At 33.4% G+C, this 22,260-nt stretch overlaps 1 protein-coding gene across 1 annotated transcript; it reads left to right on the top strand.

The window, feature by feature from the left end:
• The first annotated feature begins 623 nt into the window (after nt 1–623).
• LOC101207568 (insulin-degrading enzyme-like 1, peroxisomal) lies at nt 624–22,014 on the top strand. Its single transcript, XM_031882817.1, has 27 exons — nt 624–776; nt 874–1,007; nt 1,167–1,242; nt 1,874–1,941; nt 3,427–3,518; nt 3,594–3,667; nt 5,306–5,349; nt 6,003–6,054; nt 6,446–6,568; nt 6,698–6,810; nt 7,008–7,170; nt 9,573–9,665; nt 9,738–9,823; nt 10,627–10,713; nt 11,400–11,503; nt 14,505–14,607; nt 15,753–15,848; nt 15,932–16,121; nt 16,493–16,554; nt 18,114–18,218; nt 18,560–18,761; nt 18,838–19,046; nt 19,578–19,702; nt 19,770–19,821; nt 19,900–19,986; nt 20,739–20,861; nt 21,402–22,014. Exons 2-27 carry the CDS (start codon nt 879–881, stop codon nt 21,645–21,647), a joined length of 2,904 nt encoding a protein of 967 aa, XP_031738677.1. The 5' UTR covers nt 624–776; nt 874–878; the 3' UTR covers nt 21,648–22,014.
• Nucleotides 22,015–22,260: the final 246 nt, after the last annotated feature.

Raw genomic sequence — 22,260 nt, forward strand, 5'->3', positions numbered from 1 at the left:
TAAGTTTGGAAGACTAAAACATACCTTTAACAAAGTAATTAATTTAATCTCAAGTATGCTTGGATCTTCCATTTGAAGGTAAAAACACAATGGAACTTTTAGTACTTTTCTTTGCTATATATGTTTTACTTCTACACTAACCATGGAGATGAAAATTTTAATTTTTTTGCTAAAAGTTCCTCTTGATCTTCTTTTGAAAAAGAAATAGATAGATCGTTTTTAAACGTGGACGGATCGCAATAGGCTGTTATTATATGTATATATCATAATAGACACAGATAATAGTTTATTTTTGTATATATTGTAATATTCTACTCTGGTTTTAAATATTCTTTAGAAGTATTTTTGTTTTCCACGAAAAGAAATATAATTTTAAGTATTGACATTTTTTAGGTCTTGTTTTTAATATAGTTTTTTCTAAAACAAAATTTGTTTGTATATACATAAATAATTGCCCTAAATTAAAAGTTAATATACAAATAGTTCTTTTCCAAAATCCTAATTTTCCAAAAGTTTCCTTTTTGGACAAAAGAAGAAGAGAGTTTTCAAAAAAGTCATCACCGCATTGGGAGCATTTTGGTAAATATACATTTCCATAACGACCAAAACTGAAAAAGACGTAAAAACCAAATTGAAGTCCTCGCCATTGCTAAGCTCTCAATATCCATTTTCCGATATCATTTCAACCAAAGAAATCTCTCAGATTTTTTATAATCTCTGTTCGAGTTGCTGAGTTTTCGATTCAATCATCTTCTTTTTTTTTTTTTTTTTTCTATGTAAGTAATTGCAGTTACGTTCTTAATTTCACTCTTCTTCTGCTGACGGATTTTTCACTTCTTCGCTTATCTCTGTACTGGATTTCCGTGTTGATAGAAGAAATGGAGGTTGGGAAGGAACAGGTGACTCATGAGATTGTTAAGCCTCGTAATGACAAAAGAGAGTACAGAAGAATCGTCCTTAAGAACTCCCTTGAAGTTCTACTCGTCAGTGATCCTGATACCGATAAGGTAATGCCAGCTTTCACTTTTTGTTTTCTTTTTCAATTTGATTTTTTTTTTCTTCGTGATTTTATATCGGGCGAATTTGCTTAAATTAGGGCTCTGATTTCTTGAATTCGTTTGTGTCGGTGTGCGTTCTTAAAATGTGATGATCTGATTGAGTTTCAGTGTGCTGCTTCCATGACTGTTGATGTTGGTTCGTTCAGCGACCCCGAAGGTCTAGAGGGTTTAGCCCACTTTCTTGGTGAGAACTTGGTTTTGTTCCTTTAGACTTTCATTGGTGATGTTTACGATTGCTTATTGTTCTCTGATCATTTGCTAGCTTTTACGTGTTTTGAGAAGGCTTATTCGTTATTTAAGGCATGGCAAAACATTTGAGAGATATAGAATGAAACCATTTGTTTGGAAGACATAACTAAAAACAGTTTCTGAAGCAAATGTTCTTTTCTGCGAGGATAGTTTTGGAAGGCAGTTTCAAAAGCAGTTTTTATTGGTGCTTTTGAAGTTATTTGTTTAATTTACTCATTAGTTATTTTCTAAAGTAATTTGTTTTGAATGAATTGGAGAAAGTTAGAATTTAGTTCCCATATGGTTTAAATAAATGCAAAGACAATAACAATAAGTAAATATATATTTTAAATATTGGTTTAATTTAAAAATGAAGAAAAGAAATTTGAAATTGTAGCAACAATTCAAGCAGTTTTAACCAAATCCTGCAAAGTACCGACATGTAGTGAAAGAACTACACAAGGGATGCTTATGATTGGAGTTGCTGAGTCATGTTTTATAGTAGTATGCTAGTTCTTACTCTTTATTATTATTAATTTTTTCACTTTGGCTTCTTTTTGTTAAGCTTATTTACAATTTCTTGACAGAGCATATGCTGTTTTATGCAAGTGAAAAGTATCCCCTGGAGGACAGTTACTCAAAATATATCAAAGAGGTATGTGTAATTACTATCTACGGAAGTGCGTTTGTCTAATTGCACTTGTTTATTCATGCATTTGAAGTTAATGGATGCTGATATGCATGGTTAATTTGCTTTTTGCTTCTTGGTGGTGCTATAGAAACAGAAAATTCTTTTGTAATTATCCTCTTTCTTTGATTCTTTAAGATTGGAAAGCTCTTTTGTGATTAGTTTTCTAGGGAGGGGATCTCCTGTTCCTTCTGCTCTTGAGATTCTGAAGTTAGTTTGAATAGTGTGGAGCCTGAAGGTTTTTCTGGAAGAAAAAGGGTTCAAAGATCCTTTTTGCGTGCACCTTTTATTTGATTGTGTCTTTGCTTCTAAATATTGGTTCCGCCTTCTCCAAGCATTCAATTTTTGTTGGGTTTTTTATCATGTTTTTAAGAACAATGTGTCCCAAATTCTTGCTGGTCCAGACTTGAAGAAGAAGACAGCTGAATGTTTGTGGGCAAATGCAGTAAAAACACATTTAGCTGAAATTTGGTTTGAAAGAAACCAAAGAGTCTTCCATAATAAATCACCGACTTGGATGGAACGCTATGATTCTGCTTGTTTGAATGCATCTTCATGGTGCTCATTATCAAAATATTTTTCAGGATTATCCTTTGCAGGAGATTGTTTTAAATTGGTCAGCCTTTATAGCCTCCCCACCTTGAAGTTCTAGATTATCATGTCTCCCAGATCAGCCTTATGCTCCAATCAGTTTTTGGTCGATCAAAGATTATTATTTTTGTTTTGTATTCGGCTTGCTGCCTTGCTTTATGATTCTGTCGTGGATAGTTTTTTTCTCTATCATCTTATTTGGCCTTGTATTGTGGCCTTTATTTGATATTGTTTTACTGTATTGCTTTTATTAACCTGATGTGTGAGTTTTTATTTTCGCTTTTTGGATGTGATGAGGGCGCTAAGGGGGTGTCAACTTAGTTCAGATGTCTAGGTGTGCCTGCTGATCCTCCCCCTCCCCCCTATTGCTCTTTGTATACCTCTCATGTACATTGAGCTTTGTCTCTCTATTTTCAATACTAATAATAGTGAGACTCGTATCCTTTTCTTGTGGGCTCTTTTTCCATGCTTTTGCGACGTTATCTAAGGATGATGTCCAAGATAACTTGACTGTGGCTTCTCAATCTTTTTTCCTAGTTATAATTCCTTCATCAGTTCCTTCAAGGTTTTCATCCTTATTTAAGGCTTGTATCGTATACAACACAAATAAATTCACCCTACTTCCCCTATTGTAAAGTTCTAAAGAGTTGCGGCAGCTTGTTTTGTCAATCAACTATGGGGTGTCAACCTAGTTGAAATGTCTGAGTGCACCTATTGATTCTTGTTTTTTGGTTTTTGGTTTTTGTTCATTGCATCTAAATTTTGTACTCTATAGTCCCATTTCATTTATTCAATGAAAGGGCTTGTTTCCGTTTTTTTAAAAAAGCTGAATATGTTTTATATCTTTTCCATTGTCATTAGCATGGTGGTAGCACGAATGCCTTTACGGCATCGGAGGGGACAAATTATTATTTTGATGTCAATGCTGATTGTTTTGAGGAGGCTTTGGACAGGTATATGTTATTTCACTTCTTATTGTTGCCTACACATAATCTTGTCTGATTATGATTACCTTTTTGTTCCTCCAGATTTGCTCAATTTTTCATCAAACCTTTAATGTCTCCTGATGCTACAATGAGAGAAATCAAAGCGGTTGATTCTGGTAGCATATTTTTAAGTCATATTTCCCCCCCTCCTTTTGGGAGGTTGTTTCCTTGAACATTTTGTATCTTTCTATCTAAAAGTTGTTTATTGTTCAAAAAATATTTTAATTTAGCCAGTTTGATATTTGGGTTTTTGCATTTAAACAACAAAAAGTTCCAGCTGCTATCTAGAAGATCTGTGTTTCAAAAAATATTTTATTTTAGCCAACTATTCTTTATCTTTGATATTCAGTGAGTTCTCATTAATAAATTGTGTGATAATGTTGGTCTAACATTTGCGGGAGAACAGTGACAAAGTTCAAAGGGGGGTTAAGAGGATAGAGGATAATGCCTTATATCTTAGGTTGCTGTCTATCTCTCTTTACGTAGTTACACAACAATTTAGGAACTACCCTTTTGGATTTTGAAATTTTGGGTAGGAAATGAGATATTTTCCTTTTAAAAGATAATGAAACATTTTATTAAGAGAATATTATGAGATATATATAAGAGACTAATGCTTGTAGATAAAAAAGAAAATAAAACATAAAACATAGATTGCAGAACATCATATAAAAAACAGCAAAATGTCAGACTCCAGAATTAATGGGCCACAATAAAAGCATTCCAACCCTGATATATATATTGAATCGAAGACACTTCAAAATTCTTGGTGAGAGAACACCATGAAGAAGCCTTTAAGGCAAGCTGAATTGAATCAAACACAAAAGTTTTGAGAGTTCTAGAAGAGCGTTGATTTTTTTGTAAAATCAAATCAAACCTCAGAAAGAATTGCGTCGACAACATTCACTCAAAGTAAACAAGCCTGTGAATTCCACCTAATATCAGGAAAAAGTGGAGCACATATAAAGACTGAGAATACCCAATTGAGGTTGAAGAGATCAAATTGTAAAAACCAGAACTAGTGAGAGTATAAATATTCAAAGAAGGTGTGGTTGAGTGATTACCGTGCTCTGTAACAAAGAGAGTAAACTGAAGGCAAAAGGCAACGGGAAGGATTCTTGGTTGGAAATGAGAATTTTGGTAGGTTTCCTTCGCTTGAGTTATTTTAATTGAACTTCATGGCGCATCCTAGAACTGTAAATCACATGAATCATGGTGCTGCCCAACATATGGGTATTTTTCACAATTTTCTCAACAACCAAACATTCAATTTTTTTTTCTCTTGTGCACGTATCTTCTTGTTCACATTGCACCATGCCACTCTCTCTCTCACACACACAGATTAGCTACCTGACCAGGTGTGGGCCTGTGAATCACACTTTTAAGGCAGTGGCATTTCAGCAATTAACTGGGATGGCTTGGAGGGGTTTTCGGTCATGGGCGATATGGTGGTTTGTGGAAGGTTTTGATGGTTTTTGTGGTGCTTATGGGAGTATGGAGGAAATGTTGGGGTTTCAGTTAAAAGAAAGTAAAAGACTGAATTTTTTTGTTTACTTAATTAAATAAATTAATAAAAACTGGGTTTAAATTGTAAGCGTTGAAAACTCAGTGGCAAACAGAGAAAAGCAAAAGATAGGGATCAGAAATGTAATTTTCTCTATAATTCGTATTAAGATCAATAACTTTTACATTTGTCTTTTGTGTGATTTCTTTGTACTTCCATCTTTCTCAATCAAAGCCTCATTTACTTGCAGAAAATCAAAAAAATTTATTGTCTGATGTGTGGAGAATGCACCAGGTAATTATTTCTCCATGATTTCTTCATTTTATTAGTATTACTAGATTAGGGAACAACTGCTTAAGGTACAAGAAATTTGGGTGACATGCGAAACTGTTACAACATAACTTAAACTTTCAATTGACAAGGACTTCGACATAGAACCACAACTAACAAACTTAGGACAAAACTCAAGACTAGGACTGAAAATTGATCTTGAAGAATGTTTTTCTGGAAAAAAACATTTTTGTATGCCCGTTATATTCTTTCTTTTTCTTTGCAATGAAAGCTGTTCTTAAAAAAAAAACTCTAGAGAGAGATTCATTTTAGGTTTGGAATTTGAATTGGTACTATAAAGTAATGTTGCGAGTTGAGTTTAGGGTTGGGATTTGATACCATTATAGTTTTCGGAAAGAAAATTCAATTTATTCACTGAAACTCCAATAAGATGTAATACAAGGAGAGTACAGAAAAGGAAAATAGCTAAAACATGTAAAGGAAAATATCTAATAAATGTAAGATAGTATCTAATATATACAAAGAAAAAATATTTCAAAAATGAAATAAACTTTACGTATAACCCATTTCTTGAGTCAAAAGTTTAGATTTGCTACTTATATCTAAAAAAATTTCTGTCAATCACATTTCTGACTGAAAGTTTTTACTTTATGCAGCTTCAGAGACATATAAGTTCTGAAAGCCATCCATTTCATAAATTCAGCACAGGTTATAACATTATATGAATTTCATAAGAGTTGGCATTTGATTGATTTGATATTTCTACAAGTTTTATTGTATTTCTGAATATGAACATTTTTTGCATGTGGATGAAGACGGTTCAAATTTGTTTACTTGGGACATTATCTTGTTATATTCGTCCTTTTTAGATTGTTCAATTAAGAATTGTCCCTTTTAATTTTCATAAAAATAGTTGTATTTTAACTCTTAACTTGTTTTCTGGCAGATAATACTTCTTGAATTAGTTTTACTTCATAATTCCTGTGAAATTCTTCTAGTTGATGGATTTGCCTCTCGGTTTCCAATTGTTTAGGCTTTGATGATGATGTATAGAAGGCCACTAGTTTCCTTATTGTGCCACATCTTTTTACTTGTACAGGGAACTGGGACACTTTGGAGGTTCGACCAAAAGCTAAAGGGCTGGATACAAGGCATGAACTTCTAAAATTTTATGAAAATAGTTATTCATCCAATGTCATGCATCTGGTTGTATATGCAAAAGGTTAGTACACATGCAGCCCACTATGAACTGGGCTTTTAGGCTGTGTAGAATGAATGGATAGCAACTTAAATTTCTTACTAGTCCAAAAACCTTGATAAAGTATAAATCCTTTATTTTCACCTGATTCAGAAAAACTTGATGAAGTACAAATCCTTGTGGAAAACATATTTCAAGATATTCCAAACCATAACTGCAATCGTGCTAATTTTCCTGGTCAGCCATGCACGTCAGAACATCTCCAGGTATGTGTATTGCACCCTAATGATCTGCTGACAAAGGATTGTGTATGTTCCGCCAGATTTATGGACTTGATTGTTTAATTTTAAACTTATTGCTTCTGGAAGCCTATTGTATGGATTTTTCAGTGGCTGCTATATCATTATTGAAAATTTTTGTTACTTGGTAAAAAATGTGGCTACTTCTATTTACCGCATTTCAGGTTCTTGTTAGAGCCATCCCAATTAAAGAAGGACATAAACTGAGAATTATTTGGCCAATAACTCCTGGGATTCATCATTACAAGGAAGGGCCATGCCGGTATCTAAGTCATCTTATTGGCCATGAAGGAGAAGGATCCTTGTATTACGTTCTTAAAACATTAGGTGCGTTCTTGTACATTTTCACATCAAGTTCCAAACTTTCAAGAGTGAGATTTGCTCTTCTACTTTCATATATTGACTTGTTTGTTTGGCTATATTAGACGACATCATGTTGGAGTGAATATCCTTGTTTTACCTTAATTAATATGTTTTCCTCGCAGTGTAGTACTCGTGATATGTTTGGTAACACTTTTTATTTTTATGTGGTTTGACAATTTTATGTGTTATTTTGGGAAGCATTTTTGAAATATAAGAGTTTAAGACCTTAAACTGTTTTGTACTTTTTCTTCTTCACTCTGTTTGGAAGTTCGTATCCTTTAAATATTTATTCGTTTTCATTATATCAACAAGAGTTTGTTTCTTGTTCAAAAGTTATAAGACATTAAACTTTTCAGTACTCGATAAAAGATTTTGTTTCTTGTTAAAAGGACATTAAATTTGGATTTTTTTCTTCCTTCTATTTTTGGTTAGCAAAGTAGAGAACTTTTCATCAAGTGTATGGAAAGTACAAAAGAGAATGTGAATAGGTATTATGAAAAGGATTTTCAATTGGTCAGTAAAACTGAAATTGAAACCCTGAACTGAATTTTGGATTTTCACAGTTTTTCGGTTTGGTTGTATTTAATTATATTTAAAAGCAAAAGTTTGGATAAAACTGAATTCTCTCTCTTCAAATATATACACACACATATATATTAATGCATGTATTTGTATCACAATGACCGTTCAAAGTTCAATTATGTATGCTGTGTTGAAAGTTAATTCATGGCTATTCTTTTTTTAAAAAAATTATATGTGTTTTTAAATTTATTTTTTTTTCTTTTTTCTTTGTATTTTCTTTCTTTCTTCCAAGCATGATAGAATTATTTTCTAGTATGAAAGGAGGGCTCGTTGTTCAATTGTTAGTAGTTTTAGTATTTCAAATGCCAACAAAGCAAAACTCCAGATTATGTGGAACCGTCCGGGTGATAATTGGGATTTAAAGATGAGAGGCTGTTTTTTTGAGAGGGAGATGGGGAGTGCGCAAATCTTTTTGTTTTGTTGTTGGAAACTTGGACATATTGCGTGATGCTAATTGCTATAGAGCCTGCCTTACCCTAAAAGAATAAAATTTCTACTCTGGGAGCTATCACACTTTGCCTTAACACAATGAATAGACTGCAAAATCGTTGCTCTTGGATGAACCTCTCCCCTTGGTGTTGCCTTTGTTAGAAGGACAGTGAATCAATTATCCATCTGCTCTTCAAATGTAATTTTACTTGTGAGATTTGGTATGAGCTGTTTTCTGCCTTTCATTGGGCCATGGTCCATCCAAATGATTTCCAAGAATGGTTTAAGATGCTGTTTATCGGCCACTCCTTCAAATGAGCAAAAGAAAAACTGTCGGTTAGCATTATCCCTGCAGTTTTGTGGAAGTTTTGGGATGGATGAAATGCTAGAGTATTAAAAAACACAACCAAATCCTTATGGATGTTTTAGAATCAGTTATTTTCAAAGCGTTATATTGGTGTAGAATTTTAGCAGCCTTGTTATAGTTTTTCTTTCCTTGTTACAAATTGGAAATACCTTTTGTATTACTTATGGAGAGGCTTCTTTTGTACATCTTTTGATATTTCTTTCAATGAATGGAATCCTCTTATAAAAAAAGGGATTGAGTTGACATTGTAGAGATTTCTAAAAGAAACACAGCAGCTTGGTGTTTTTCAAATGCAGAATTCAAAGGTTACTCCATTCAAGACATCTGCCTCAATTGGACCGCCTTCATCTAATGAGATTCAGTGTAGTTTGGATGGGTTTTATATGTATTTTTGCAGTTATGTTTTTACTTTTCAGTCTTGCTTTTGTTTACCATAGGTAGCTTCTGTTGTTATTTTGGTTGTTACTTTGGCCTTGTCATGACCTTAATATTGTTCTTGTACTTTGGTCTCCTCTTTGTATTTTGGATATGATGAGGGTGCTATGGGGATGTCAACCTAGTTGAGATGTTCGGGTGCACCTACTGATCCTATCTCTCTCTCTTCCATTTCTTGGCTTCCCTATTATTCTCATTGTATAGATCTCTTGTACATTGAGTTTATTAATAATAAAGAAGCTTGTCTCCTTTTAAAAAAAAAAACAAAATCTGATTGAGTTTATTAATGACTGTTACTTTTTCTTTTAAAAAAGTCTTTTGGTTATGGTTCATGGCCTCTAATTGGAGTAGTCAGCAGTCGCCCTTTTGTGATTACTCCACTTTCTTCATCAACTTAGATGAGAAGGGGCTACTTGGTCCTTGGACTATTAGGTTGTCCTTCTTTTTCTCTCTGTGACTAATGGAAAGTTTCTTGTTTTCTGTAAACCAATTTTTTTAGCCTTTACTGAATTTTGAAAACTGATTTGATTTATATTTGGGAGAATATATACAGGTTGGGCAACAGGGCTCTCAGCCGGTGAATCTATTTTCTCCATGAATTTTTCCTTTTTCCAAGTAGTAATAAATCTCACTGATGTTGGTCAAGGTACTTTCTCGCTCTCTTTCTTTCTAATCATTATCCTTAGTTTAATCTGAAATTTTGTTCTCTTGATGTTAGAACACATGCAGGATGTTATTGGGCTTCTCTTTAAATACATCAGCCTTTTGAAACAATCGGGTATATGTCAATGGATATTTGATGAGGTATGTGCATTCATTACTATAACCCTTTTAGCATGCTATAAGTTAACTATAGTAATTCTGAGCAGCATAGATTTTTGTTCTGTGTGTGTTTATTTGATTTGTCATTGTGTTTTTTTTTTTAGTGGGTTAAAACCTCGTATGGTGTCTGAATTTTCATATGCCATGAAAAAAAATATTGAGGAAATCTTGCATCCACACTTAGTTTATTTCTGAACATATAGCTTGGCAGGTAGATGTTGACTTATTCAGTCCCTTGAAACAAAAGAATATTAACATTTTATTCTAGTAAATAAAAATTGGAAGCTTATAGCATATAGGAGATTAGCTTAAATTGGTTTTTTTTTTTTTTCCAGATTGTCAGATTTTTCTTGTTTGTTTGTACCTCGGCTATACCTTTCTATTTCTTTTCTTCTCGGTTTCTTGTATACACTGTTCATTCAAGTTTTGGGGCGGGGTGGATTTGGGCCTTTTTGATGATTGATCTTGTATACTATGTTTTTTTGGTGGATATTATGAAGGTGCTATGGTGTGTCAATCTAATTGAGATGTCCGGGTGCGCTTGTTGATCCTCAGTCTCTTCATTTGTGTGCTATTTGTATAATTCTCCTGTACTTTGAGCATTAGTTTTGTTTTATAAATAAAATTTGAGACTCGTCTCCTTTTCATGAAAAGCAATTCTTGAAAATAAAAAGAATGTGGAACATGGTCATCTTGTAAAAAAAAAAAATTCCCCTATGTACTATCCACGTTTTTTCTGAAGTTGTTGTTATGCATTCTGAGACAACTCTTCTATCTTTATCAAGCTTTCAGCTATTTGTGAGACAAAGTTCCATTATACAGATAAAATTCGTCCTATTGACTATGTAGTCGACCTTTCATCGAATATGCAGGTATGTATAATTTGTCTAAATAACCATTGATTCGTAATATTTCTGGAATACTATTTCTCTTTTTTTTATTATTCATAGTTTTTTGTTTGCTTAGAAGTCATCACTCATGGGATAACAGCATTGTTTTTTTTGCCTAGCCTAGATTTAAAATTTTGGATTTGGCTGGATACTGTTCTAGATTTGTGTAGTTATTTGGCGAAGAGATACCATTATCAATCTTTTGTTTGCTCAGTGTGACCTGTCCATTTTTAAGTGTTAAATGTTTTACGAAGTTGTTGGGGTTGTTAGCAAGAATAAAATTTAATTGATAAATGTTGTAAATTACATGTAAAAAGAAAAAGTTACTTTTCCAGATTTTAAACCTCCAGTCTTTTGCAAAGGCAACATACACTTTTAGTTAAAAAGTTAGATATCTCGTTTATTATATTCTTACCAATTGTAGTTAACATGGACGTACAAGGGGTACTAGCATACATATGACATGACATGGACATGATCAAATCACACATCTTAAAAAAAAAGTAGAACATTGGATGTCGTGTATATTTTATTCTTACCAATTGAAGTAGCATGTTCAACTTCATGGGTGCTGATTTCATCAAGGAAAAAGCTTTTGTTTCTTAAATAAAAATAGAAATCCAAGTGGTCGTTGAGAAAGTGTAAATGCTTGCTTTGGAATCTTGCAGTTATATCCTCCGGAGGATTGGCTAGTTGGTTCGTCCTTGCCTTCAAAATTTGATCCGAAATTGATAGGAACAGTTCTGGATCAGCTTTCAGTAGATAATGTCCGGTAAGTTACTTGTCAATTGGATTCTCATAAGCATGATAGCCTTTAAATGGAAGGTTTGTACAGAATAATTAGATGCTGTAGACAGTTTAAAAGATATAATCTTTCCTGCATTACATTTATTTTCTATAATTATTACTATTGAATTTTCTGAATTGTCAAAATTCATCTTATTTCTGTACAAGTGGGTGTAGCCCTAATATATACACTGTGCTAAGCTCCAAGGTAACTGCAGAATCTCAACCAGCACACACAAATACAATAGAGATTTCCTAACCAGCACTTGCAAACACAATGATATCTGGGAGGAATAGTTTATGCTATCTTTATTGATCCACAAAAATGCCAAAGAAATTCCACACCCTAGCACAAAACACCTAGATATATATTCCTCTTCTACTGCTGCCACGTGGTGTAAGGACCACCGACTTTCCTAACAACCAACCATATTGTCTTGGCTGAATTTCCTTTCTTACCCATCCTTTTATACGTTTTGGTGATTGGTGTCCTATCACACTAATAAGTGCCAAATAGGAGAGAGATAATAAATGGTCAAAAAAAAGAAAAAAAAAATCAGGGGAAGAATATCTACTAATTGCAAGAAATAACTTTCCAAAGGGGTGAAGGGCAGTGAAAGACTTTCGATATTCAACACTCCCCCTCAAGTTGGGTTGTATATGTTGATTAAGTCCAGCTTGGCCTTTAAGACTTCAAAAGGGTTCTTGAACAGGGCTTTTGTAAGAATGTCAGCAATTTGGATCTTGGTTGGTATGTAGTTAAGGGACACACTTTTGTTTTCTTTCTTCTCCTTAATGAAGTGCAGATCAATTTCCACATGTTTTAGGAGATCATGGTGGACCGAGTATTTGGTAGTACATGTAGTAGCTCGATTGTCACAGTGTACTCCCTATTGGTTCTTTTGATGTGATTTTAAGTTTTGATAGGATGATTTTGAGTCAAATTCCTTCAAATATTCCTTGAGCTAGAGCCCTTAGTTCGGCTACCGAACCTCATGAAGGTAGTGATTTGGTTGTCATTGATAAAGACGATATTTCATTACATGAAGTGCTTTGTGGTTGACATACTTGTCCAAGGTGTGTTTACCTATGGCCGTATGCTCCGATTAGCCCCAATTTATCTTGTATGTAGTTTAGATAGTTGCTTTCAATTTCAAGTCGATATGCTTGGGTGTGACGTTTCGGCATTTTTATGCAAGCCTGCCACAGATGAAAATGTTAAAAATGTACTATAGGGGAGGCATACCTGTTGAATCTTCGCCCAAGCCTTGTCGTACTCTTTGCAATCTATGCTTTCTTATTGCAATTGACAGTCTTCAATGCTTGTTTTAACAATGTTTTCAATAAATTTAATCATCTTTCACGTTTTCTAAAAATATTTTCCAAGAACGTGAGGGGAGGTTGAAGCATGTGTTAAAGTTGTCCGTGATTTGCGGATTTTGATCGGCTGACTTGTTCGTCGAGCTAGAACAAGTGCCGCACAATCGTTCACATCGTGTTTGAAGAATTACGATTGTGACACTTTGGAGGATCAAAAATTGCAGTTTGTTGTATTTGTGCTGATTGACAATTCCCAAATATGGTGGGAGTTAGTTGTGAAATCGATTGGCATCGGGCAGTAGCCTAGTTGTTCAAGAGGATTCCTACTAGTACTGCTTTTCTGGGAAACCTGGACAGTAGCTGAGTACAAGAGAGAATTTTAAATTGTTTCATTTCGCTCTGAAGTTGGTCGCCACAGAATGTGCAACAATTTATTATGACACTATGGAGTGACATGTGAGGCCTTGTAGCAGTCCTTGTTTCACCAGCTTTTGCCTCAGTTCTCCATTTAACAGAATTCATTAGCCCTTGCTCAGGACGAATATTAAGTGTTAGTAGGGTCATGTGTCCCTCTTGAAGAGGAAGTCAGATTCGGTGTTACTCAACTCTCAATGCTCATAGCACAGAGCTGGGAGGCAACATCAGACCACCAATTCAGAGACTAGTAAGGATAGGCCATTTTGTAGTTCTTGCAAGAAGCACACACTGTTGGGGGTGCTACATGGCAGGGACAAATATTTGCTTCAGTTGTAGACAAGAACGATACATGAATGAGTTGAGATCACATCAAATGATCAAAATGAAAGAGATTATAAGGATATGAAAGTATAACTAAGAACAACTTAACCCATACCAACTAAGCGTGTCTTTATTTTTAGTGGTTCAACCATAGGGATTCCAAAATTGACAATGCTTGGCATGGAGCCATCCTATGTCGGTGACCTTTTGAATTTTTTTTTATAAAATTTATGAATGAGAAGAAATCATGCTGAAAAGACTTGTGTTGATTTGTGGAGATAGTCTTCTCTCTTAAAAGCAGTTCAGGAAAAGTAAAGGTTGCTAGAATGTCAGGTCACTGCAAATGCTAGGGAACACGGGGGAATGTTGGGCCATAAATGTCCCAATCTTTGGCCTAGGACGTTACGCCACTTGATTGTGGAATTTATTTGTTTGAAGCCATTTTCCTGTCAATGCATTATTTTGCTTAACCTAATTTTTGACTCCTAAACCAACATGCTTAGAGACCTGTGCCCCATTCCAAATTTATGATATGAAGTCCTCCACCAACTTATTGTCTATAACTTGATTTGTTAAAAAAATAAAGGATGCAATGTTTCTCCTAATTAAAACTAAAATACTTTATATTTTGTTTAATAATCAAAGTATTGGCACTTTTTCTACTGAACTGTTTTCCTTAACAACATGGTTTAGAACTTTAGTAGTAACAATAAAATTGTGTAAACGGACTCTAGCTTTGGAAATTAGGATTGTCTTGATGGTTTTTAGCTGATTGGGAGTTTATTTTCTATTATTATTATTATTATATGTAATCTTGGCCAAGTGTTTCTCTTTTCTCTCTTGTTCAATAATTCATACTGTCAATAATATATTTGTTTCCTATTAAAAAAATGTATTGCAGCAGTTCCCTGATTAATTTATGTTTGTAGCATCTTTTGGGAGTCGAAGAAATTTGAAGGCAAGATGGATAAGGTTGAGAAGTGGTATGGAACTGCTTACTCCATCGAGAAAGTTTCTGGTGCTCTGGTTCAGGTTTGTCGTTTGATGTAAATTTGATTAGAAATGTGTACTTTGATCAAGAACTTGGAGAAATTTTTAAATAATTGGGAATGTGTATTTTGATCAAGAACTTTGGAGAAACTTTTAAAAAATTAGGAAAATTTCAATTTTACCCTTCAATTCGAAAAATATGATATTTATCCAAAAAATTTGATTTTATCAAATTGGACCTTGGATTGATACCTGTTGTAATCTTACTTTCTCCAAAGCTTTCTGATGTAATTCAAAGTTGGATTCAGTTTTCCAAATGAATTCTCTGCTAATAATGGCTAAGAGATGTGGTATTTATTAAGGCTTTGTAAGTTTGTTACAAAGTAGTTATAAGGAAACTTTTTTGGAAACAGTTCAGTATTTAACTGATTTAACTAACTACAGCTGTCTTCTACTCTAACTAACTATAGCTTTCTTTTAGCCTCATTCTTATTACATCACTTTCGTTGCATCCAACCACCACATCACACCACTAATTTCAACGTCAAACCTCTCAAAATTTACCAACTTTGGAAGAAGTAAAGTCTAAAAAGTCAATCTACCAGATCAACCCTAATAAATCAATGCACTATATTGACATTGAAAATGTTTCAAAACTCACCAATTTTTACTTGGCTACATCATACAAAATGTCCTTAATATATATGGTTGTTTCCTATTTTGTCCATGTTAATTTAAAAGTTTCAGTTTTAATCGATCTTTTAATTTATTATCCTTAGCGACTACTACCTATTAAAATGCCTTGTTGTTCAATAGAAGCTCGAAGGTAAACGGAATTGAAAACTAAAAATGACATCGATCAAATTTATTAGGGGCAGTTTGTATAATTTATTTTATTTTCTACCTCTAGTATATATTCTATGTACGTAATTTCTGTTTTGTTCCTTACATTTTAAATGTTTTCATTGTAATAGAAATTGCTTAAAGAGCCCCTTTCTTGTAGCATATTAAAAGATTGGGGTAAAAATTGAAACTTTAAAATCATAGATCTAGATCATTTATCTAACTTTGTCTATGTCTACCAGTAAAAGTATATCTTCTCTTGAGCTTTCGATGACCATTCATCAAAATGTTACAAAATCTATTGAAAGAAAATGAAAAATTACATTTTATGTACTGTACTGCAGGATTGGATGCAATCTGCTCCTGATGTGAATTTGCATCTACCAGCTTCGAACATTTTCATCCCTACTGATTTATCGCTTAAGCTTGCATGTGAAAAGGTGAATGTGGACGGCTATTCACATTAAGATGTTATTCATTTGTTGGTTTATGTTTTTCCTAATATGATTGAACCTTGAAATAGGTCAAGTTTCCTGTTCTTCTAAGAAAGTCGTCATATTCATCAATATGGTACAAACCCGACACAATGTTCTCCACACCCAAGGCATATGTTAAGATTGATTTTATATGTCCCCATGCTGACATCTCACCTGAAGCAGAAGTCCTAACGCAAATTTTCACGATGTTATTGGTGGATTATCTGAATGAATACGGTGAGTTCTTCCAAGTTAATGAAGTATTTTGGCTAGTTGTTTCCTTTATTGTTCTTTTGGTTTGAATTTCTGTCTATTTTTTCTGATAATAGTACAATCTTCTGCTGTTCCTTCTTGAAACTTCACTTTTGTTAAGCCTTCCTAGTTTATTTTGTGGGAAAACTATATTTTTCGCCATGAATTTTGATTAGTTCTCAAGTTCAAAGGTTACGTTCTACTCCTCATTTTTTTTAGTTTAGTTCCCATTTGGCTCATAAGTTTCAATATTTTACACTTATATCTCTACTCAAAATCTAGAGACCAAAAGAGTTTTTTCCCCTTTATTTTATAGCATCTCAAGGGATAGAAGCTAAACCTTTCTTGTCTTGCAGCTTATTATGCGGTGGTTGCTGGGCTATCTTATGGCATAAACGCTGTAGATTCTGGTTTCCAGGTACCAATTTAATGCAGAATAGGAATTCTCCTTTAATGTTGCAAAAGGGCGATACATGGAAACTGATTAGCCAAAATATATCTAGGAGTTCCTGCTAAATCAGTTTTCCTTCAAATCTCAAGTTTTTTTGAAAAAACGGGATTGGTTTATTCTAGAATTTATTTTTGGCACAAAATTATGGTCACAGATACATGGCCCTGTATCTGTACTTCTCATCCAATCTCAGAGCTTCGGTGGTTTTAGTCAGAAGAGGATTTACTGCATCCCCCCGAACTCCACTCCTTGATAAGATGAAAGCATTTCCATTTATTTGTAAATGGAAGCAAGACTCTTCATTGATATAATGAGTGAGACTAAAGCTCAAAGTACAAAGGAATGAAACAAGGAAAGAAATAGCCCTGGAAAGTGGAAACAAAGAACAAAGGTCACTACTTGAGTAAATGTCTTGAATAGAATAATTTGGAGAGAGAACACCATGATGAAGATTTAACTCAAGAAAGTAACTTTGATAAAGGACAACCATACATAATAACTTACATATAGAAACCTTAATTTGGGGATTAATAGTAACCTTAAATCGAAAACAACTTTCTAAAGTATGTTCTAGTAAGAATGTCCGACCAAGAGTTCTCTTGTCCTTCGTTTATATGCTTATTGCATAATCTTCTTGTACTATGAGCTTTTGTCTCATTATTAATATATAAATAAAGAGGTTGTTTCCTTTAAAAATAATGTCCGACCAAGAGTTGTGAGCTAGTAGACTAGAAATCACCCAAATAGAATTGAATTTCATTTCCACCATTTCTTTTTCTTTACTCACCCAAAAAGTAGAAACATCGTTGAGTTTTCTTTTTCTTGAGAGGCTTTGTTTCTATGTGTGTACTCATTGTTGTCTCACACGAGCTAACTCATGGTAGTTTTGTGAAATACGTAAATATTTTTTAAATTGAACTTACATTTCTGGATTACCTTCTATTCTGTTTACTCTCTTCATTTTTTATCCATCTGGTTCAAATCGTAGATAATACTTTGTTGAAAGTTCATACTTTGTTTGTCATATCCTAAGAAAACAATTGATAGAAATGGCTTGTTGGGGTGTGTGCAATATTATGTGTTCGGTGGGTTGAGCAAAGTAATAGGGTTTTTAGAGGAGTGGAAAGGAAACAAGTGAGGTTTGGTCCCTCGTAAGCTTTATGTTTCTTGTCGAATTTTGATTTCTAGATCTTTTGTAACTATTCCATAGGCATTATTTTACTTGGTTCAAATTCCCTTTGGTGAACATCTTTCTTTTCTTTCTTTTTTTCTTCGCATGCCCTTGTATTCTTTCAAACTTTTTTTTTCTGAATTAAAGTTATTTTCTTAAAAAAAAAAAAAAGGTATTTTTTGGTATTAAACATGGAGTACTCATTCATAATCTTACGGACATATGAACAGTACTCATTTTTATTATATGCTCACCGATATTTTGTTGAAGGATCTGTTAAAGCTGACTGCTTATTAGTTAATAATTTGTCAACTTCCCTTAATTTCTCTCTTGTTCCTACATTATTGTTCTTTAGGTGACTCTGAATGGTTACAACCACAAATTAAGGATTCTATTGGAAACTATAGTTGAAAAAATTGCAAATTTCAGTGTGAAACCTGATAGGTTTCTCGTCATCAAGGTATTGTTGCCATTTGTTTGCTCAAACTATATAAACATGGAAACCTTATCTTCTTAATTAATTAGAAGTGAAACCTAAATTTTATCTATTAATTAAATTTGGAACCTGAATAATATCTATCAACTGTTGATATATTTAAAATTTCAGTACATAGAGAAAGACTTTGGAGCAGTATATAAATTAAATATTGTGGTAATTAATAATATGTTATGTCAGGAGATTGCACCATTCAATCAAAGTTGATAGAACTAAACTAGGAAGGGAAAAAATAGTGACATCACTAAATTTAGGGGTGTATTTGTTCAAAAAGTGTCTTATTTAACGTTTAATTTTTCTACCAGGAAACTTTGTTGAAGAACTACCAAAATTTCAAGTTTCAGCAGCCCTATCTGCAGGCTTTGGACTATTGTTCATTAATTCTTGGAGATCAGAAATGGCCATTAATGGACGAACTTGCAATTCTTCCACACTTAGGGGCTCGAGATCTAGATAAATTTGTTCCCACTTTGCTCTCAAGTGCCAACTTGGAATGTTTCATTGCAGGTCTGTACTATTTTCTCTTTTGTCTTGATATATCTCAGGGATTACAAGCTTTTGGCATTAATGGTTCATTACTCAGGAAACATTGAAAGGACTGAAGCCGAATCAATGATCGATCACATTGAAGATAAGTTCTTCAAGGGGCCAAATCCAATATCACGACCGTTATATCCATCACAGTATCCAGCCAATAGAATTGTGAAGCTTGAGAGGGGCATTGGTTATTTCTATTCAGCAGAGGGTCTCAATTCAAATGACGAGAATTCCGCTCTTGTTCACTACATTCAGGTTATATAAACAACTACTTTTTTTTCTTCTCTTTTGTGTATATGTATTGAAACAAAAATTCAGGTTTTGTTTGGAACTGATTTTGAAAACCTTAAAGGTGTTGTGAGAGGTTTCTAATTTTTTTTACACTGTAAAATTTATTGTTTATTAATTTAAAATACATTAACTTTTCCAATTGAGTTGATTTGTAAAATCTGGTTAAGAGCAACCGTAGAAATTGGCTTCCGTAGAAGTTTCTTGTATTCACTCACGAGCTTTTTTCAAGATACATGGTTGACAAGAATTTTAGCAGCTACAAAAATTCCAAACTTAGCTTAATAGAGTTCATAGCTACTAAAATTGTTGTCGACAATGTTTTGTAAAAAAATCAGCTACAATGTTGACACTATACAGTATATGCATAAAAGAGAAAGAAAGAAAAAAAAAGAAAAGAAAAGAAAGAGGAGGGAACTGTACTCAGCGAAATTACTACTGAACTCTTTTGTTTAAGGTTTGATGCAATTTGCTAAGTATCTTGTTTTCAATATTTAGGTGCATCGAGATGAATTTCTACCGAATGTGAAGCTTCAGCTTTTTGCTCATGTGGCACAACAAGCAGCTTTTCATCAGCTTAGAACTGTTGAACAACTTGGCTATATTACTGCTCTAGTGCAAAGGTTGGAACATTTTTTAACTCTTCTTATTTGGAATATTCCTGTGTAATTAATTTATCTTCAAATGCAGGAATCACCGTGGTGTACGTGGAGTTCAATTTATTATTCAATCCACTGTCAAGGTAAGTAAAGCATCATGATTTCATCTGCCATTGTATCCATGGCACCTTCTTAATATTATCCTTATTTTAATGTGGCAGGGTCCTCGAGACATTGATTTGAGAGTAGAAGCGTTCCTGGAGATGTTTGAGAAAAAGCTCGTTGAGATGACCATTGATGAATTCCAGGTGAGAGCAGTAATTATCCCTGTAGGCTGTATTTGTACACGATATAATTCTTTAACTCATGTGATAAGCAGGTTTCCACCTGTTGATTTTTTAAAAATTGACCTGATATATTTTAGGTTACAACATCATTCTGGTCCACTTACTTTGATGGTTGTTTCATTTTGGTGCCCGTATTTATAAATGTCCAGTTTTGGTTCCTATACTTTCAATAAAACTTAAAAATAGTCTGTTCTATTAAATTATACTTGAAAATAAGGTGAGTTGACAAATAAAAATAAATAAAAACAATGTAAAAAGTGGGATGTTTTCAAATATAGCAAAGCTGTTTGAAAATATTTGTAAATAACAAAATCATGCTTTTCGTTAGAAGCATCCCTATCCAAACCCTCAATCACTCTCATTTTTTCAAATTCCATCAACCAATCTATTTTGAGGCAACACTTTGTCCAAGATAGCTGTGAATTGCGATTCTTTCTTAATTGTTAGTATAGTACTATATATGCCTTTACACTGCATTAGTTTAATACTAGTTTAGTTGCATCGTTTTCAGCGGTAAGTTAGTCGTGGTTTAGAATTAGTTTAATACCAACAATTTGCTTGAATTACCCCTTTTATAGAGATTTTAAGTATATTAGTTGTTTAATGGAAGTTGGAAAAGTTTGTTTCTTGAAATACACCCTTGTTTCAGTTGGTGAACTTTTCAAAAGCTTGGTTTAGACTTACATTGATGATATGAATTTTTGATTGTGCAGAACAATGTAAATGCTTTAGTAGATGCGAAGCTTGAGAAATTCAAGAACTTGAAGGAAGAATCTAGATTTTATTGGGGAGAGATTTCTGGAGGGACACTGAAATTCGATAGGAGAGAATCAGAGGTATGATGTCAATTTATTATGTTCAATTTTTCCTACAATGTTCCGGCTCGGACATGATATGTGTTAAATTTTGCATATTATATTGAATAATCAAAATTCATAACCAACCTTTTACCAAGGGTGATATAATAAATAGGACATCAAGAAACCAAGAAAGGAAAATACGGAAGAGGAAGATCCTATGAAGGAAACTATAAATTAGGAATAATCTCTAATTTACTTTAACAATTTGTACTGTTCTAATTTTAGATCCACTAAACATTTTATTTTATTTTGCAAGTACTAAAATAAGCTTTTCAGTCTATTTTAAACTAATAAAAAAATTACCGTCGAACAATTTTAATGTCCTAGTAAAAAAAAATTGAAAAGAAAATAGTTTCAAATGCCTCCCTTTTATTTTTGGATGGTTATGGAAGACTAAAAGACTTGATAAATTAATGGATGAGAATCTCTGAGCAAACTTTTTATAGAGAAGTGTTCATCTCTGCCTTTTAATTTTAGAAATGTAATGTTGACTAAAATACCTTTCCTTCTAACCAGGTTGCGATCTTAAGGACAGTCACACATCAAGATTTGATCAACTTCTTCAACGAACACATAAAAGTTGGTGCGCCTCGTAAAAAGTCTTTAAGTGTTCGTGTTTATGGAAATCTTCATTCTTCAAATTATTCTGGAGATTTAAATCAACCACTTGAACCCGACACCGTAAAAATAGATGACATTTTTAGCTTCAGAAGATCACGGTCACTTTATGGTTCCTTCAAATATGATAGTGTGAAGTTGTAGTGGCTCTGAACTCCCTTTTCTCATGCATATTTCCACACACAGCTCTTGACAACTGAGGCTTTGAATGTTAAAATACTTGAAAAAATTTTGTTGAGTTGTGGAGCCATCTTATGTCTTGAATGAGATGAATCAAGCATTGATCTGCAGCTGGATTGGTTGTGAAGTGGAGAAGATGGGTTTGAATCCATTGGTTGCAGAAGTGTTCTCTTTTGTTATACAATAAAAGCTTTTGCAGATTTCCATGTGATAATACTTATAGTTCTCATTTGCTATAACACAATTTTGTTATTTATTTACTAACCCTACTTATGGGTGACATAATAATTATTTCCTTGTTTCAATCATTCAAACATTCCATTTCTCTCTCTTTCTCTCTGTGTTAAATGCCTCAATCTCATTTCTTGGGCTCTTCCATCTTATTTGCTTCCTTTTTTCTCACTTGGTTCTCATGTTAAATTGAAATGTAGACCTCCTCTCACATTTGTCTCATGAAATGCCCATCAGCTACTTCTATCGATTTTCATCTTCTTCTTTTTTCTTTTTTATTATTGAATCTAATCTAATTGTTTAGACTTTTGACTTTTAGATTGTGTTGTTGAAAAACAACATTGTT

This window comes from Cucumis sativus, chromosome 3 (assembly GCF_000004075.3).
Source record: "Cucumis sativus cultivar 9930 chromosome 3, Cucumber_9930_V3, whole genome shotgun sequence".
Classification (NCBI taxonomy): domain Eukaryota; kingdom Viridiplantae; phylum Streptophyta; class Magnoliopsida; order Cucurbitales; family Cucurbitaceae; genus Cucumis; species Cucumis sativus.